A 16,837-nucleotide genomic window follows, 5' to 3' on the forward strand; every position below is an offset into this window, starting at 1 on the left:
GCAGGGACGGGAACCAATAGCAAGGACGCGGGGCCCCGGCGGGGGTGGGGCTAAGCGGGGACGGCGCCGGCCGGCGGGCGTTCGTCCTCGCTCGACGCGTGCCGCGCAGTTTTCCAAAGGCCAAGTGGGCGCGCGGCGTGTTCAGGGCCCAGAATCGTAGCCGTTTCCGGTGGTAACGATTGTGGGAAAGAAGGTTTTTCAGAAAAGTGGGCTTAAAGTCGTTACCGGCTCGCGTGTCCTCCGTTAATCCGCACTGTGGTTCACACCTGAATCCGGCCAGTCACAGCACACCTTCCGTCGCAGGAAAACGCAAAAGAGGAACGTGGCTGTGCTCCTGGACGTGGCGCTGGAAGGCCAGGCCGGCTCCCTGCGGCTCCGAACCTTGTTGCTTTCTCTCTACTCCACAGCAGGATGGCGCAGACACGGGACACAACTCTCCCAGCTCTTCCAGGGGTAAAGGGTAATTACTACGTGGCTCTCTCTGCTGAATTTCCTTAGCTTATCCTGGGGACAAGCTTGGCCACCGGTTTTAGGGGAAGCTGTGCCACCCCCCCCCCCCAAAGATGATAGTGGCTTATCACTTAATTGAATGCTTTCACCTCTAACCAGTATTTTGAACATGGCAGAAGGAATTTTTTTTTTTTTTTTTTTTACCCTGGTCAACAGCCAAGTTCTTCAGGAGGCCCTAAAAGGATCACAATGCAGCGCCAAAAGGTAGTGTGAGGTTTGTGGTCAGAGCGGAATCCAGCAGGCCATGCCTCTATTTTGAAGGCAACCTAGAAATAGCTTTTAGATAATGCAGCTGAGATCCTAACTACATAGATGCTTGAGGGGGCCAAGAGCTGATCCTTCGGAAAAACTATCCAGTGTCCTCACCGCGGTTCAATCGACAATATGAGCCATAAGATTTTTTTTTAATTAAAGATTTTATTTATTTATTTGAGAAACAGAGGCAGAGACACAGGCAGAGGGAGAAGCAGGCTCCATGCCGGAAGCCCGACGTGGGACTCGATCCCGGGTCTCCAGGATCATGCCCAGGGCTGAAGGCAGCGCTAAACCACTGGGCCACCAGGGCTGCCCCAGCCATAAGATTTTGACAGATCTGGTTCAGTACTACTCATCTTTGCTTTAAAGCTTCCCTAGGGTGGCAACACAGCTCTTAAATATAGCAATTGTTAGGCTTAAATCTATATTATGATTCTGACGTTATACTGTATCAATGATTTAAGTGAATGACTTTCATTTATTCAAGTAACAAAACCATATAATTTAATTCATATGTGGGACTTCAGAAAACAAATGAACAAAGGGAAAAAAAGAGACAAACCAGAAAACAGACTATATTATTATATAGAACAAACCGATGGTTACCAGAAGGCAGGTAGATGGGAGGATCGGTGAAATAGGTGAAGGGCAATGGGGGGCTGACACCAAACACTTATATAAGAGAGCGCTTATCTTGATGAGCCCTGAGTAATATATGGAATTGTTGGATCACTATGTTGTATGCCTGAAACTAATACACCACTGTATGTTAACTACACTGAACTAAAAATTTAAGAATAACCATTAAAATAAGATTCTGGAATCGATGGTTCTAGTGTTACCTCCTGAGTGCAGCTCTACACCAAGGAAAGAGGCATTTGCCTTCAAAGTTCCTTCTTTCAGTAGAAGGAAACACATACTGTGGCTAGTGTCAGCTTAGTCACTGCTGAGAACAAGGTGGTGATTCCTAAGAATTTAGGTGTGTGAAGTGCCTCCCCTGAGATGCCATGAGCTTTGCAAAAGTATTTAATAATAATGGATACTAATACTTACTCTTTGCTTCCATTATTTGAAGAAGCTAATCTTTGTGGTCTTATTTTGATTCTTTAAGAGGGAATTTTATTTTTATTTTTATTTTTTATTTTTTTTGGAATTTTAGTTTTTAAAAATGCTAAAGGTCTGTGTATATTGTGTCATTGTCATATATTCATAACTGAGAACTGACTTCTCTGTTTCCATTTCCATAATTTTTTCATGTTTCATAAAATTTACTTTTTAAAAAAGATTTATTTATTTTAGAGAGAAGGAGAGCACGTGAGTGGCGGGGAGAGGCAGAGAGGGGGAAATAAGCAGACTCCCCTGCTAAGTGCGGAGCCTGACCCCAGGATGCTGAGCTCATGACCTGAGCCGGAACCGAGAGTCAGACACTATACCTACTGAGCCTCTTAGGTGCACCTTCATAGAATTTACTTTTAAGGACAAAGAGAGTTGTTCTCTTAAAACTACACATTTTGATCACGTTCTACTCCTTTCTAAAAGCTCCCATTCAGGGTATCTCGAATCAGTTCAGAACGCCTGAATGTTCACATCAAGGCTTTCCAGCATTTGTCTATATTGCTTCCCAGTTCCCTCTTCTAACCCCAGTCTTTGTGTCTATTAAGCGAAGTTTGTCCTTTGAAAAATGTACACTTCTCTCTGACACATAAGATTCACATTCTCTGTTTAGTCTTTTTTGATAAGCCTCGCTTGGTTTGGTGTCAGCCCCCATTGCCCTAACCATCCTTCAGCATTCAAGTGCAGGACCTCTCCAACATCTGAAATTTATTCTGCATATTTTATAAGTCTGTTAATATATAACTGCATACTTTAATTATCCTATTTTTTCTTCTGAGTCATCTTTTCAACTAGCCACCCCCTCAAGGAAGGCATTCGGTATCTTTAGAACATTCAATAAGCTAGTATAATGACCCCATAGGTAAAGAAGGTGATGCATATCATCAGGGCAGATCAGAGAATCCAATTAGAATGGTGAACTGGAAAAAGACATCAAAGAAGTAAGTAAAGATAGAAGACAGAAAAACACTGCACCTTACGAAGACCATCAGGTTACACTCCTGTAAGGGGTGACTTATGCGATCTTTCCACTTTGATTCCTCAGTGTTTAATTCTATTTGCAAAATAGGTATTTTCAGTTTTTTCATTCACTCTCTAGCTGATCTCATCAGTTCAATAGCTTTAAATACTTCTCTCTTGAATTTGAGACTCATAGATCTATTCACTTACTCCATATATCTTCATTTGGATGTGTCCCTTGGGCATCTCAGACTCAATAGAGCCAAAACCAAACCTTGATCCCCACCTCCCCAACTGGCTCCACTCTATTTCAGTAAATGGCAATTCCATCCTTCTAAAAACTCTGACTTTGACTTGTCCCTCACACTTCATATTCAATCTATCATCAAATTTTGTTGGTTGGCTCTACCTTCAAAATATATCTAGAATATAATTGCTTCCCACCATCCCCACAGACATTATCTTGGTCTAGGCCAACATCATCTTCCACTTGGATTATCACAATAGCTTCCTAATTGTTTTCCTGACTTCCATTCTCAAACCCTTAGAGTCTGTCTACAAAAAAGCTAGCCTGCTCAGTTCAAAAGGAAAGCCATACCATGTCACACCTCTGCTTAAAATCCTCTACTTCTCATTTCATTCTAAATAACATCCAAAGTTCTTCACATGAAATTCAAAACTCAACAGCTGGGCAGCCCGGGTGGCTCAGCGGTTTAATACTGCCTTCAGCCCAGGGCCTGATCCTGGAGACCTGGGATCGAGTCCCACGTCGGGCTCCCTGTGTGGAGCCTGCGACTCCCTCTGCCTGTGTTTCTGCCTCTCTCTCTCTCTGTCTCTCATGAATAAATAAATAATCTTAAAAAAAAAAAAACTCAACAGCTTTGTTACACATATCTTTGATCTCATCTTCTAACATACCCCCCCTTGCTAATTCAGCTCCAGCCACAAGGGGTTCCTTCCTGTCCCTGATTATGCCAAGCACTTTACCTGATTAGCATTACCCCACTGTCACTCGTCACCAACCCTGCTTTATTTTCTAAACAGCGCCTACCATTACCTGACATTTGTTGTCTTATCCCACTAGAAACTCCTTGACAGCTGAATGTTCTGTTCACTGCTTTTCCTCAACACCTAGAACAGTGCTCCTGTATGCAGCAGTAATAATTTCTAGGTATGAAATTCAAAGGGCTTTTCACTTCATTAAAAACAAGCAAGCAAACAAAAGCCTATTTTGGTTGCTCAGACAATCTTAAAATAACCAAAATGCTTCTAGAATGAAGCTAGATTCCACAGCATCCATCAGGAATTACAACTATGGGAAATGGTGAACGACAATATTCACACATGCAATCCTTTCAGATGCATCAGAATCATAAGCACATGACAAGGATCATGTGCCCAATTAAATGAATATTCTTGTTACATATTCACCAGCTAGTAAACAGATGTTGACCCAGAGCAGACTGTCCTGATGACTCTGCTAGGAAGAAAGAGGTGACATCACTGGAGAACTCAAGGCATATGCTCAGGCAGGTGACACACGTACTCACAGCCTAGACTGTGATTGCTGAACTCCATGCTGACTGCCAAAGAAATTTGTCTCATGACCAACTCTCAGGGGAATTCTCTCAGCCTGACAGTCACCTCTAAGTCCTCTGTAGTTAAGGTTAAGGGGTCTCTTTATGATCAGTGAGATGTTATGCTTCTCAAATGTCTATTTGTGATACATGTGCTTACATGTTTAGTCAAACGTTTATTTATTCATGAAAAAAGGAAGGAAATAGGGTTTTGTTTAAATTCCATTTCTAGGTCCAAGGCCACCTGTTTTGGCTGTCTCCAATACTGAACCCCCGGCTTGTCATCAGAACCTCTCCCCACACAGGCCCCTCAAATTAGCCACACCCTCCAACCTGTTACCACTCCAAACAATACTCCCCAAACTGTCAATGCGCTAAACAGATCTCCCCCACCCCGCCATTATCGACCATCAGAGACCCCTCGTCTGTCACTCATGCTCCAAAATTCCCGACACCGAGACTTCCCTCATGAAAAGCCCTCTGAGCGCCCTATCCTATCAGCCAGACCCCCAAACTCCTCTTCCCGTTACCAACGTCCGCCGAGACCCGGTTCCTGTTAGCAGTTCCCGACAGCATCCCCTTCCCCGTCACCGAAACCCCTCCTGGACTGCCGGTGGCCAACGTCATCAGCCCCACTTCCTCGTAGCCTCGCCTCGCCCCGCCCCGCCCCGCCGCTCGCCCCGCCCCTTTGAATGTGGCCACGCCCCCTGGCGCGGCGTCCCGGCGAACTGCGCCGGAAGCCCCGCCCCCGGCCGGTTGCTAGGCTCCGGCAGCCGGAAGTCCCGCCTGCCGTGTAGTCGCCGCCGCCGCTGCTGCCGTCGTTGTTGTTGTGGTTGGTTCGCTGAGCTCCGCGGCTCCGAGAGCCGGCTGCATCCCTTCCCCGCCGTCGCCATGAAGTGGATGTTCAAGGAGGACCACTCGCTGGGTAAGGCTCCGTCAGAGGCCGGGTGGTGGGGGTCGCGGCGGCGGGTGGGCCCCCTCCCCCACTCGGGCCGCCCTGGGCTGGGCCGGGCGGGGCGGATGCCGAGCTGTGGCCTCGGGTCGCGGAGGCCCCGGCGCCCCCGCCGGCTGCCCACGGACGCTGTGCCGCCTTCTGCCCTCCTGCCGGGAGGCGGGGGCCGAGGACCGAGGCCGCCGAGACGCCGTAACAAGGACCCGGGCGTGCGCAGGTCGCTGGGGGAGGTGGGTCGGGGGCGCGGGAAGCGGCGGACGAGCAGGCGCGACCGGCAGCCCCGTCTGTTTCCCACAGAACACAGATGCGTGGAATCCGCGAAGATCCGAGCGAAATACCCCGACCGCGTTCCGGTGAGTGCACTCCCCGCCCCCTCACCTCGTCGTCACCCCGTCGTCTAGGACTCGCGATAGGGCCCCGGGCCACTCAGCAGTTGATAAGTTGAGGTTCCAGTCCCAGTTATAGGAGCAGACAAGCCAGACGGGGCTCGGGGCCTTGGGGGCCGTGGCGTGAGGGGCTTGAGCAGGTGCTGTTCAGGGTGCCTCAGTGCTGAATCTCCCGATCTAGGCCAGCGAGCTGTCTGCAGCCTCTGGGCTCCCTCGCCAATTATGTAAGGAACGATGTTCTAGGACAGGGCAACAGGTCACTGCCACTTTTGGGAACACTGGTGGAGGGAGACTGTCACTTTGGTCTTAGAAGTGGTACTTTAGTCTCAGGACACTCATCTTTAACTTTGAGCCTCTGTCTTTACTTGATTTCTAGCTCCCTTTCCTCACTCTGACCCTGTCATCCTTTGCTGACCAAAAAAAATCTGAGAAGCCTCTGAGAACTCCCTTCTTTCGTGGTTCCTCCTTAATCAGTAATAAAGATCCTGTTTCTTCCGTGGTAGGGGTAAAGTTTCTATAATTCTTACTGATTTTTAGAGGACATCCGTGTCTGTTATTGTAGCTCTTTGTTTGAACAAGCAAAACTCTGAGGAGGGGTTAGGAGGGACACATTTGAAACCTAGTTCAGGGAGAAGCAACAGGCCAAATGAGGAGCTTGGTTTACTCATTCCCATTAGTCCATCCATTCCTCTCCCCTTTGTTCCTTGGGATCTTACTTCCTCTGTAGTGTGAAGGCAGATTCATTCTGGAGTCTTGGAGTAACTGGCTGTAGATGAAACCAGGTATCTCAGGTCTGCCCAGACAAAATGTCGAAGAGCTTTGTAGTAAGGGCGTGTGTTTCTCTTATGCTCGCTGAGATGCAGGATGATAAACATAATTGACCACAGAAAAGCACTTTCTGTTTCCGTATCATACATTTATGTCAGTTCTTAACCTCCAGAGTTAAGAGTTTGTGGTTTATTAAATCAGGGGCATATTTTCCAGTGTTGTGCAGTTTCCCACCCACCTCCTTGCCCACATAGTATTCATCAGCTCCCTGGCAATGCAAGGCCAGAGCCTCACTTTAGAAACCCAGTCCTGATCTCTCTTTGCTTTCCCAGGTGATTGTGGAAAAAGTCTCAGGCTCTCAGATTGTCGACATTGACAAACGGAAGTATTTGGTTCCATCTGACATCACTGTGGCTCAGTTCATGTGGATCATCAGGAAAAGGATCCAGCTTCCTTCTGAAAAGGCAATCTTCCTGTTTGTGGATAAGACAGTCCCACAGTCCAGGTGAGAAGTGTTTACTAGCATTGGCCACCTGCTTGGCTGCTTACAGAACTCTAAACTTTGGAGGTGAGAAAACTCTTAGAGGTCCTGACTGGAAATCTGGATGTTGTGCTCCCTGACATGAGGAGCTCAAGGAAAATAAGAAAGGGCTACAGTATCTGGGAATATACTTTGGGTTAAGAAAATAGAACAAGGTTGGACTTAAAAAAAAAAAAAAATCTAGCCTCAGACCCTGATGAATACTTTAAAACAGTTCAGGATTTACTTAGGCTTAAGCCATCACTAGAACCTAAATGAGCCTAAAATTAGGTTTTCTTTAAATGACCCATGAAATAAGTCCTGTCGTTCTCCACTAGGGGCTTGTGGGCCCTGCTGAGGCTCAGCTTCAGTTAATCATCCTCCTGCTTGCTCTCCAAACTTAGTTCTGTGCCACTGCGAGTGTGTAGCTGTCTGATCCTCAGGTATGCTGGAATGGCTGCTGTCCAGCAAAAGGCTCTGAGGTCTCTTTACAGACTTACACCCCCCCTCGTAGCACCTGCTCCGACTGTCAGAGTAACCGCCCCCCTTGCTCTAGCTGTTGTGCTGCCTAGAAGCATTCTTTGGCATAACTTGGGGCCCGAGTCTTCTGGGGCATTATAATTCTCTTCTTCTGTGTAGTTGACAGCCCAGCTTTAGTCCCTGGTGGAAAAAAGAAAATGGACTGGCTCCTTCAAAATTCCTGGTCAGTCCTTTGCCATTACTGGTTGAGTATTAGCCCTTGAGCCAGATGCTAGTCCCTCTCCCCCGAGTGTGAGTTCCTGGCTACATCTCATCTTGGAGACTCCAAGTAAGTCTCATTGGTTACTCCCCTAAAGGTAGTACTTCTGCAAGCTTAGGCTTTCAGAATCCCTGGAACTATCCCAGTTTGGCCAAAATATGTTCCCTTTGAAAATCCTTGAAAGCTCCAGAAAAGACCTAAGCCAAAATCTAGTCCCTTTCCTATGACAGATAGCTCTGGCTATTTTTTTATCTGATTTACTTTCCTAATCTCCACCACCTCCATTTCCTGTGTTTGGCAGAGAGGTTGGGGAAAAATGAAAGGTTCTTCAGTAAGGTCAGTGTCCAGCCTGAGGAGATCCGCCTGGCCTGCCTGCTAGGTGCTGTTGGTCTCCTATAGCTGTTGTTCAGGAAGCTGTGGTGTTGGCAGAGGCGGTCTTGACACCTGGTGGGGCTCTTCCAGCCTTCCTTCCCCGACCTCCAGGCAGCATGGTGCTGGGTTCATCAGGTTAGGAAGCCCTGGGCATCTGTAGTCGTAACTCAGCTTCTCTTAAGGTGGTGGAGAGGTGAATCTTCAGTCATCACACTGCTGATCACTTGACAGCAGCACACACAGAACTGCCACAGGGTCTCCTGCTAACTCCATCTCCTGCAGCTTCTGCAGAGTCTGGGTAACTCTGTGTTTCCTCCTTCCTGGCAGTGGCTTCTTAGGGAAGGAAGCAGGTGTCTAAGACCTGTGGCTTTGAATTTATTTGATCAATTCTTCTGATTTTTCTTTTCCTTTTCCTTTTTTTTTTTTTTTTAAGATTTTATTGATTTATTTATGAGAGACACAGAGAAGGCGGAGACATAGGCAGAGGGAGGAGCAGGCTCCTCGCAGGGAGCCCGATGTGGGACTCCATCCCGGAACTCTGGGATCATGGCCTCAGCCGAAGGCAGACGCTCAACCACTGAGCCACCTAGGCATCCCACTTTTGATGTTTCTTAAAGGAGATGTGCAGGCTTCTGGAGACACTGTTACTCTGATGGCCTCATGTTAATCTAGCAATTAAAATGGCTGCAGATTAGCAACTGCCCCCTCCCTCCATTATCCCTGAGATATAAATAGAATTGGAAATCAAAAGTAATTCTCAGGGCAGCAGAGGCTGCTTCCTTTTCTCTCCCAGTCCCATTTGCCTTTCCAGCCTGGTAAGAATCTGCCCTAAAGCAGATGACACCAGTGACCCCTGTCAGGATTTTAGAGAATCGCTAACCAGGCTTCCTCTGCCCGGGCCTTTGGCCCCAGTTAATGACTTTCTGTCCCCACACTTAATACAGCGATTTGGTTTTTTTAAGAAAATTTGTTTCTAAACAAAAGTGGTATATGACATCACTGGGCCTTATGCAAATACTGATCACTTGACAGCAGCACACACGGAACTGCCACAGGGTCTCCTGCTAAAGCTAATGTGTGACTCAGTCCTGCCATCTCCTCCCCAAGGCACGTTAACAGCAGCCTCTTCCTCAGCTCCTTCCAGCCTCCTTAGGAAGTGCGGGGCCTCAACCTTCCACCAGTGCTTGCAGCCTTCAGAAAGTGGCTGGGGAAATCAGAGTTGGAACGGATGAGTCCAGGCCTAAGGAGGCTTCTCCCATCCTATGACAGATTTGCGTGAGGATCACTTGAGAGGTGGGAGGTGGAGCTGAAGTAACTTCAGTTATTCTTGCCTTGCAGTGGGACTTTCGGAGTATTCTGGAACACAAGCGATCATGTAAAATGTGGTTATTGTTTAGACTAGTGAGTATTAAATACTGATTCTAGAAATAGAGACCAAGGCAAGTCCCGGAGTTTTACTTCCTAAATTCTGAGTTCTGTTTTTGTTTTTAAAGCAGGGCAGAGGGGGTAGGATCTCAACTCCCCTTTCCCATTTAGCATTGGAAAGTTGAATTCTCAGCCTAGGATCCTGCATCCAGAATCAGGCCAAAAACAAAAGAATTGTCCCTTGGTGCAGACAGAACTCAAGAAAAAAATACCAGTGTACAGACTTCCAGTCATGGCAGTAGCAGGGAACCCAGACCTGGCCGTGGTACCTACCTTTTGATCTTTGTTTAGAACACAGAAGAATCTTGTTAATCCCTGCTTAAAATAGAAGCAGTAATATATTTTTAAAGTATCTCTAAGGTGTGATAATTTGGGAATGTTACACTTGGAAACGTTTTTTAAGATTGTGGTGCTTAGTTGCTCCTTTGATCTTGAAGAGAAACTAAGTAAAAGGAAGTTGTGAGATCTTATAGTCCCTTTATCCTTTATTTAGAATTGTGCTTAAACACTTTTGATCATTTCTAGGTAAATACCTCTCCAAGGGTTTATTCCAGCAGTAATGCAATAGGGTTTTATTTATATCAGAGAAAAAAGTCCGACAAAAGGGATAGCCAGTAGTTAATTTTTATTTTTTAGAACATCGAGAGCCTTCATGGTTAAGTTGACTTTCACTCTGAGGTGGTTGCCTTTCCAGGGTCCACGCAGTGGCCCCCGCCCACAGCCCTGCTGGGCAAGAGAGAAATCCAGGTCCAGGGGAAGCATGTGGGCTCTGAAGCAGATGGGTGACCAGGTGTGCCTGTCGGTCCAGCCAATTCGTGAGTCAGGCTGGAGCCCACAGCCTTCAGGACCTGACCTTGGTCGAGGGCCATGGGAAGGTTCTGCGGGGATTAGGTGCCTGCTCAGTGCTCAGTTCTAGGCCGGCCTCCCCCAGCATGTGCTCTCAAGGAGCTTCAAGCTCATGTCACCCTTGGCAGCACTGCTGTTCCCAAATTTGGGCCCTTTTGAAAGGTGCTGTTATTATTGGCTAGTTTGTCTGGATCTGTGTGACCCTGAATGTAGGGGTGAGTAACAGAGTTTTAGGGGCGGGGTGAGTAACAGAGTTTTAGGGGCCACTTTAGGTTCATGAGAGTCAGTACATCGGGGTCCCACCAATGCCTTAGATGGGCTCTGTGGCTTGAATCTGCCTGCCCTTGGCTTTTCCCATTTCTTTCCTTGTCAGGCTCAAGCATTTGGAAGGTGGCAGGGCTCCTGGTGCTTAGCAGCACCCTTCTGGGGTGAGCGCATGTAATAGTTGATGCCACAGCCCTGTGTCTTAGTTCTAGGGGCCCGAGGTCGCCTCTGTCTTCCTTAGCAGTACCTGCAGCAGGAAGGCTTAGAGTTACAGCGCTGCTCGCCGGTTGTCAGGCCATCCAGCGAGCCTGTGCAGCTCAGCCTGACAGGCACCTCCAAGCCACCTGTGTGAGGATCCTTGGGCATTTTGGCTGTGGCCTGCCCAGCGCTGTGTGGCTCAGGTGACCTCTTGAGAGCGAAACTTATCTTCTCAGAGGCTTGGAACATGTCCTAAACTGACACGCCAGCCTCCTCCTGGAGACTGCCCACTGACTAGGGTCGCCTTTTAACTCATTTCTTTTTTTTAATGGGAGTTAATAAATTTAAGCTGCAATTGGGGCCCAGCTCTTTTTGGCTCCAGACCAAATCATTCTGGCTTTGTATGTGTGTGGCCTGATCCTGTAAGTCCTATTTTGAAATCATACTGTACAGATGTTTCAGTCTTGTTTCATGGCACTCAGTGTCACATCAGAATTGGGCATTCGGTCACAGGCTGCTGAATGGAGTGTTCTGCTCCCAGTGTTGAATATCATCAGTTTCCAAGTTCGCCCAAGGGGTGTCCTGAGTTTAAGGACCCAGTGTGGCTCCCAACTGAGTAAAGTTTCCACACGAGGCTGTGTGACAGAAAAGAACAGCAAGAGGATTCTTAGAGTCACAGGCACAACCATCCAGTTGTTACATTACAGGATCTGAAGAGAGAGCTCTGACACAGAGGCTGGCAGTGGTGGCCTTACTTAGGCACCTGTTACAAATGTAGAATCTCAGGCCCCACTCTGACCTACTGAATCCAGAGAGACTCAAACTAGGCATGTGTGTGATTTCGGACACACATGTGTATGTGTGACAAGCACTAGTCTTGGGAGATGTGTGCAGAAGGCACAAGATGCTGACATTAGGGCAGTAGAACAGATCTGTGTATTCACTTGGAGGGAGCATAGCTTAGTGCTAAGGATGTGTCTTAGCTTTGTGATATGTCTCACTTTATTATTGCCTTACTTTTATTACCTATAAACTGGATTGTGATCCTTTTGAGGATTATGCTGCCTCCGAAGATTGCTCTGAGGATAAAAAGAATATGAACACACTTAGAATAGTGCTTGGCACATAAGTGCTTTTGTAATTAGGATTTTTATGATCACGCTCTATAGCTGCTGGGGGCATGGATTAAACAGATTTATAAACCCAAGTTTTACTTAAAAGGTAATACAATCAGAAGGAACGAGAGCCACATGATTGTGGGTCTCTGCTTACAGTCTCGGAGCCTGCCTCAGGCAGCAGGGGCTCCAGTGGTCATTGTTTACTATAGGCAGAGTCTGGAGTGGGCCACCAGTATTTATGTAGCTCCTCAAGTATTTTTTTTTCAAAGATACTATTTATTTATTAGAGAGAGAGATAGTGACTGGCGAGAGAGAAGGAGAGAGACTTTAAAGCAGACTCCCCACTGAGTCAGAGCCTGATGCAGGGCTCAGTTCCATGACTGTGAGATCACACCTGAGCCAAAACCAAGAGTCGGGTGCCCAACCCAGGTCCCCCTCCTCAAGTATTTCTTCTAATTCAGCAGTGGGATTTGGAGTCATTGCACTAGGGGTTCATATTTGCTAGGAACAGAGTGCACTTAGCCTGTCAGATGGAACCGGACTTGACAGTGGCTGCCTTTGAAATATACAGTGTCTTTTACTTCTGCCTCTAAATCCCTCTAGTAATGGTCATGGGGAGATGGTAGGCCAGGTGCTCACCAAGGTGCTCACCTGGATTTTTGGAGGAAGTGGGGCTAAGAGAGTTGTGACAATAGCTGTAGCTATTTTCCCTGTCGCTCCTTTGGAGGTGTGTCAGAGAAAAGCAAGGTTCCTTGGGGGCATTCCCGTCCACCAGGGTAAAAGTCTTCTTGAGAGAGACAGTTACGTGTCAAGCTTTTGGCTGGTTGCTGGCTCCTCACTCCACTTCCTAATCATATGGTTCTTAAAGATAAGCATCTCAAACAAACAAAGAAGACAGATGGGATGCGTGGCTCAGTTGGTAGAGCATACAACTCTTGATCTCAGGGTCCTGAATTGAGGACAACCACCTCCTGTTGCCTTCTTAAAATAAGACACTAAAAAAAAAACACAAGTACCTCTCTCCCTCTGGCAGAGAGACTGTTTCTCCACTCAGCTGCACCTGGAATCATCTTGGGCATTTGAAACCTACTGATGCCTGGATCCTACCTCCTGAGATTCTGATTTAATTGGTCTGGGGTAGGGCTTGGGCATGGAGATGTTTTAAAGCTCACCTGTGATTCTGTTGTATAGTGGAGGTTGAGGCTTACTGCTCTAGGGGGCTTTACGACGGGGTTTCTCCCTCTGCCCATGTCCCTCAAGTCCCTCCATGTTCCAGGGCAGTACAGTTGAGAAATGGCATGTGAGCCACATTTGTAATTTTTTTTTTCACGTTTGTAATTTAAAATGTTCTAGTACATTAAAAAAGAAACAAGTGAAATTAATTTTAATACATTTTAAGTATCCAAAATGTCTTTTCAACATGTAATAAAAACTGAGATTTTTACATCCTTTTTTTCATACCAGGTCTTGAAATCTTGTATATGTTTGACAGTTACAGCATGTCTCAATTCAGATGAGCCGCATTTCGAGTGCTGCACGTAGGCAGTGGCTACTGTATTGGACAACAGGAATACAGGACATTTCTATCATAGCAGAAATAGCATAGTAGTGGACAGTGCTCTTCCAGGGAGTCCTTATTTTACAGATTTCAGGTTAAGAGATCGGGAGCGCTGTTATTTACCAGATGCTGATGACCGGTCATTTGTATTCCTACTCATCCACCCCCATGTTGTTACTTAAGAATTCTCATCTGCCCACACAGCCAACTGGGCTAAGCTGACAGTTGGGCAGGAAGAATAGGAAAGGAAAAACTCCCCTTATAGATGCGGCCTGTACCCCTGTTATGTGGAGGTCCCACGCAGCCCTCCAGGAGCACACCAGCAGAGGGGCGCAGGCCCTGTTTCAGCAGCCTGTGGCCCCAAACTCCCCTAGAAACCCCGGCCCTTGTTTTACTGAGTCCTGCATGTAGGCATCTAAGTGGCCTGTCCGCTGTAGTCTGTGCTGGCTCTCAGACTACTGTCTGACGGCTGGTTCTGGTTGACCCCACGTGTGGTCACCCTGATGTTTAGCACGTGTCTGTGCCTGCTGCGTCTCTCTCATAGTACGGTCACGTGGCCAGAGCTCGCCCAGGGTTCCCTGCGTTACTAGTCTTACTCTGGAGCCGCTACAGCTCAGTTCCATGGCAGGGAGCTAGATTGGGTCTCCTGTACTGCAGTCTGTTTTATGGCTTAGGGAAAACCAGCTTTCCCGCCCACACATGTTTAGTTTGAGCAACATCTATTTCTGGAGGGTTCTTAGGAGGGTTGGGCAGGGTTTCTTTGGATCCCAGATACAATCTTATTTTGCCTTACATGTGAGGAAAATAACTTCTCTTTGATGGCACTGATGCCAGTCGCTGGAGCATGGGTTTTTTTGGTGGGGGAGTTTCCACAAGAATGAACCCACTTATACTTATCATGTTAGGTACAAATTATAAACCTTCACAAAAGCCTGAAGGAGAAGCAAGTCCCATGTAGTCATCTTTACCTTGGTTCTCCACCCACATGGGGATGGGCCTCTTAGGCTCTTAATTTTGCTTAGGTTTTTTTTCTCTTGCCCTTGGCATCCAGAAAGCATTCAGGTATTAATCAGGCAAGCCCACTCAAGGAGCTAGCGCTGGCCTCTGCACTGGCCTCTGAAGGGATAATTTAGTGTGAAGGTGCAGCAAGTGGCCTTGCCTCGAGGCAGGAGGAAGGAAATTTGATTCTAGTCTTATTTACTGATTGTCCAGGCGCCCCTGGAATTACTTTTATTGTCTACCAAAGTATGGTAGAGTAGGTGGTTTACATAGTCAAGTCCCTTTTCCTCAAACCAACTTTCTTCAAACACCTAGACTCAGGGCACCTGGGTGGCTCAGTTGGTTAAGTGTCTGCCTTCGGCTCAGGTCATGATCCCGGGGTGCTGGGATCAAGCCCTGTGTTGGGCTCCCTGCTCAGTGGAGGAGACTGCTCTCACATAAATAAGTAAAATCTTTATAAAAACAAAAACAAACAAGCAAAAAGAACCTAGACTCAGTGACCAAAATCAGTTTCTCACTGTTCTTTCTTTTCTCTTTCAAGCCTAACTATGGGACAGCTTTATGAGAAGGAAAAAGATGAAGATGGATTCTTGTATGTGGCCTACAGTGGAGAGAACACTTTTGGCTTCTGAGGGCCAGCGCTGGGCTAGGTGCACCGTTCCTGCTTGTGTATCTTGTAAATAGTCGGCCATTTTCAGTTTCCAGACCTCTTCACATAGACCTATTAGTGCATTTGTAACTGGATTTATTTCTTAATATATTGGAAGGTTTTGTTTCCTTAGATTAGTAAATTATCATACAGAGTTTTATTTTCAGTTTTCCTTTTGTGCACTGTCCTCATGGCTGTCCTCTCCAGGGGACATGTTCCTCTGGGGATCATATTTAATGAAGATATTTCCATATTAAAGTGAGGTAGGTGGGGTATTAACGTGAAAGGGAGGGAGATGATGCATTTCTTCTGGATTATGTTTGAAGTGTTAAAGATGGCTAAGTATTAAAAGCACCAAAATTAAATCCTTAGCAATCAGAACACTTGCTTCACTAGATTTTGCCAACTGCCAATCATGTTGGACTGAGCTAATCTGTTCCTCTTTCTGAAACTATTAAGGTAAATAATTAACAATAAAACTTCCTCTTATAAAGGCATTGCAGTGTGACCATGTCCTTTATTTACTTTCTTCCAGACGGGCCTGACAGGTAGCTCTGCGTCTGCTAGGTCAAGCAAGACAGTTTGTGGGGCCCATGGCAGTGTGGCCTGGGATAGGAAGCAGTGGTCTGTGTCATAAGAGGGGTGCTTTATTAATTTTTTTAAATGGTTAATATACCCACATGGTTCAGATATAAAGACTATAAATAGTAGACATTGAGAAGTCAGGCTCCCACTACTGGTTCCTGATTCCCTGACCTCCCACCTTATAGGAAACTACTTTAATTTTGTTTCTTTCCAGTAAGTATATGTCCTTATTTTCTTCTTTCTCTTCCACGAAAGAAAACATTATATATATTTACGTACACATTGCTCTTTTCCATTTAATAGTATATCCTGGTGATCTTTCCATATCAGTTCATAGGGAGCCTTTTCTTTTTTTTCTTTTTTTATTTTTTTTTTTAAAGATTTATTTATTTATTCATTCAGAGAGAGCGAGAGAGAGGCAGAGACACAGGCAGAGGGAGAAGCAGGCCCCATGCAGGAAGCCCGATGTGGGACTTGATCCCGGGTCTCCAGGATCACACCCCTGGCCACAGGCGGCGCTAAACCGCTGCGCCACTGGGGCTGCCCCATAGGGAGCCTTTTCATTCATTTTTACAGTCATATTCATCACACTGTGAATATGTCATTATTATGTACCTGATACCTAGGCCCCTGTTAATGGCATTTGGGTTGTTTGCAAGTCTTTCACTATTACACCGTGGTGGGATGATAACTGAATACACAATGGCCTCTTAAAAGTATCTGTATGCTTCCTGGTGCTACTTTTCAAGCCCCCTTCCTAAAAATCACAGATTTTCCCATGCACACGAGTTTCATTATTTCTCACAAATTAGTATAAATGTGTAGGCTTGCCAAAACACAAATGCATCTAAGAGGAAAGCTTACTTTCCCAGATCCTCCTCAGACAGTCTGTGTTGGAGGCTAGAGCCCTACAGAGATAATGAGGGTAAAGAAACCTAGGAACATGCAGTTAAAATGACTGCCTTGCACTTTCTACTGGGGAAGAAACACAGATCCTTATCTTTATCTTTACCAGGTTGTATAAGCAGCTCGTCACAGCTGTC

General features: G+C 46.5%; 2 protein-coding genes across 14 annotated transcripts in view; one reads left to right on the top strand and one right to left on the bottom strand.

The window, feature by feature from the left end:
- The first annotated feature begins 61 nt into the window (after positions 1 to 61).
- On the top strand, positions 62 to 15,711 carry GABARAPL2 (GABA type A receptor associated protein like 2). Its single transcript, XM_072818831.1, has 6 exons — positions 62 to 460; positions 3,923 to 4,009; positions 4,648 to 5,340; positions 5,665 to 5,720; positions 6,854 to 7,026; positions 15,102 to 15,711. Exons 3-6 carry the CDS (start codon positions 4,884 to 4,886, stop codon positions 15,190 to 15,192), a joined length of 777 nt encoding a protein of 258 aa, XP_072674932.1. The 5' UTR covers positions 62 to 460; positions 3,923 to 4,009; positions 4,648 to 4,883; the 3' UTR covers positions 15,193 to 15,711.
- Positions 10,186 to 16,837, bottom strand: part of ADAT1 (adenosine deaminase tRNA specific 1) — a 44,650-nt gene continuing 37,998 nt past the window's right edge. For 8 of the 13 annotated variants that reach the window (XM_072818743.1, XM_072818700.1, XM_072818734.1 and 5 more), the window contains 2 exons: positions 11,912 to 11,964; positions 10,186 to 11,520 (listed from right to left, as the gene is read on the bottom strand). In XM_072818743.1, the coding sequence (XP_072674844.1) occupies positions 11,474 to 11,520; positions 11,912 to 11,964 (100 nt within the window). In that variant the 3' untranslated portion in view covers positions 10,186 to 11,473. Of the gene's footprint in view, positions 11,521 to 11,911; positions 11,965 to 12,435; positions 13,353 to 16,837 lie in introns of those variants that run through there. The other 5 variants (XM_072818711.1, XM_072818625.1, XR_012026999.1 and 2 more) reach the window with 4 other exon arrangements.

Source organism: Canis lupus, chromosome 3 (genome assembly GCF_048164855.1).
Source record: "Canis lupus baileyi chromosome 3, mCanLup2.hap1, whole genome shotgun sequence".
Classification (NCBI taxonomy): domain Eukaryota; kingdom Metazoa; phylum Chordata; class Mammalia; order Carnivora; family Canidae; genus Canis; species Canis lupus.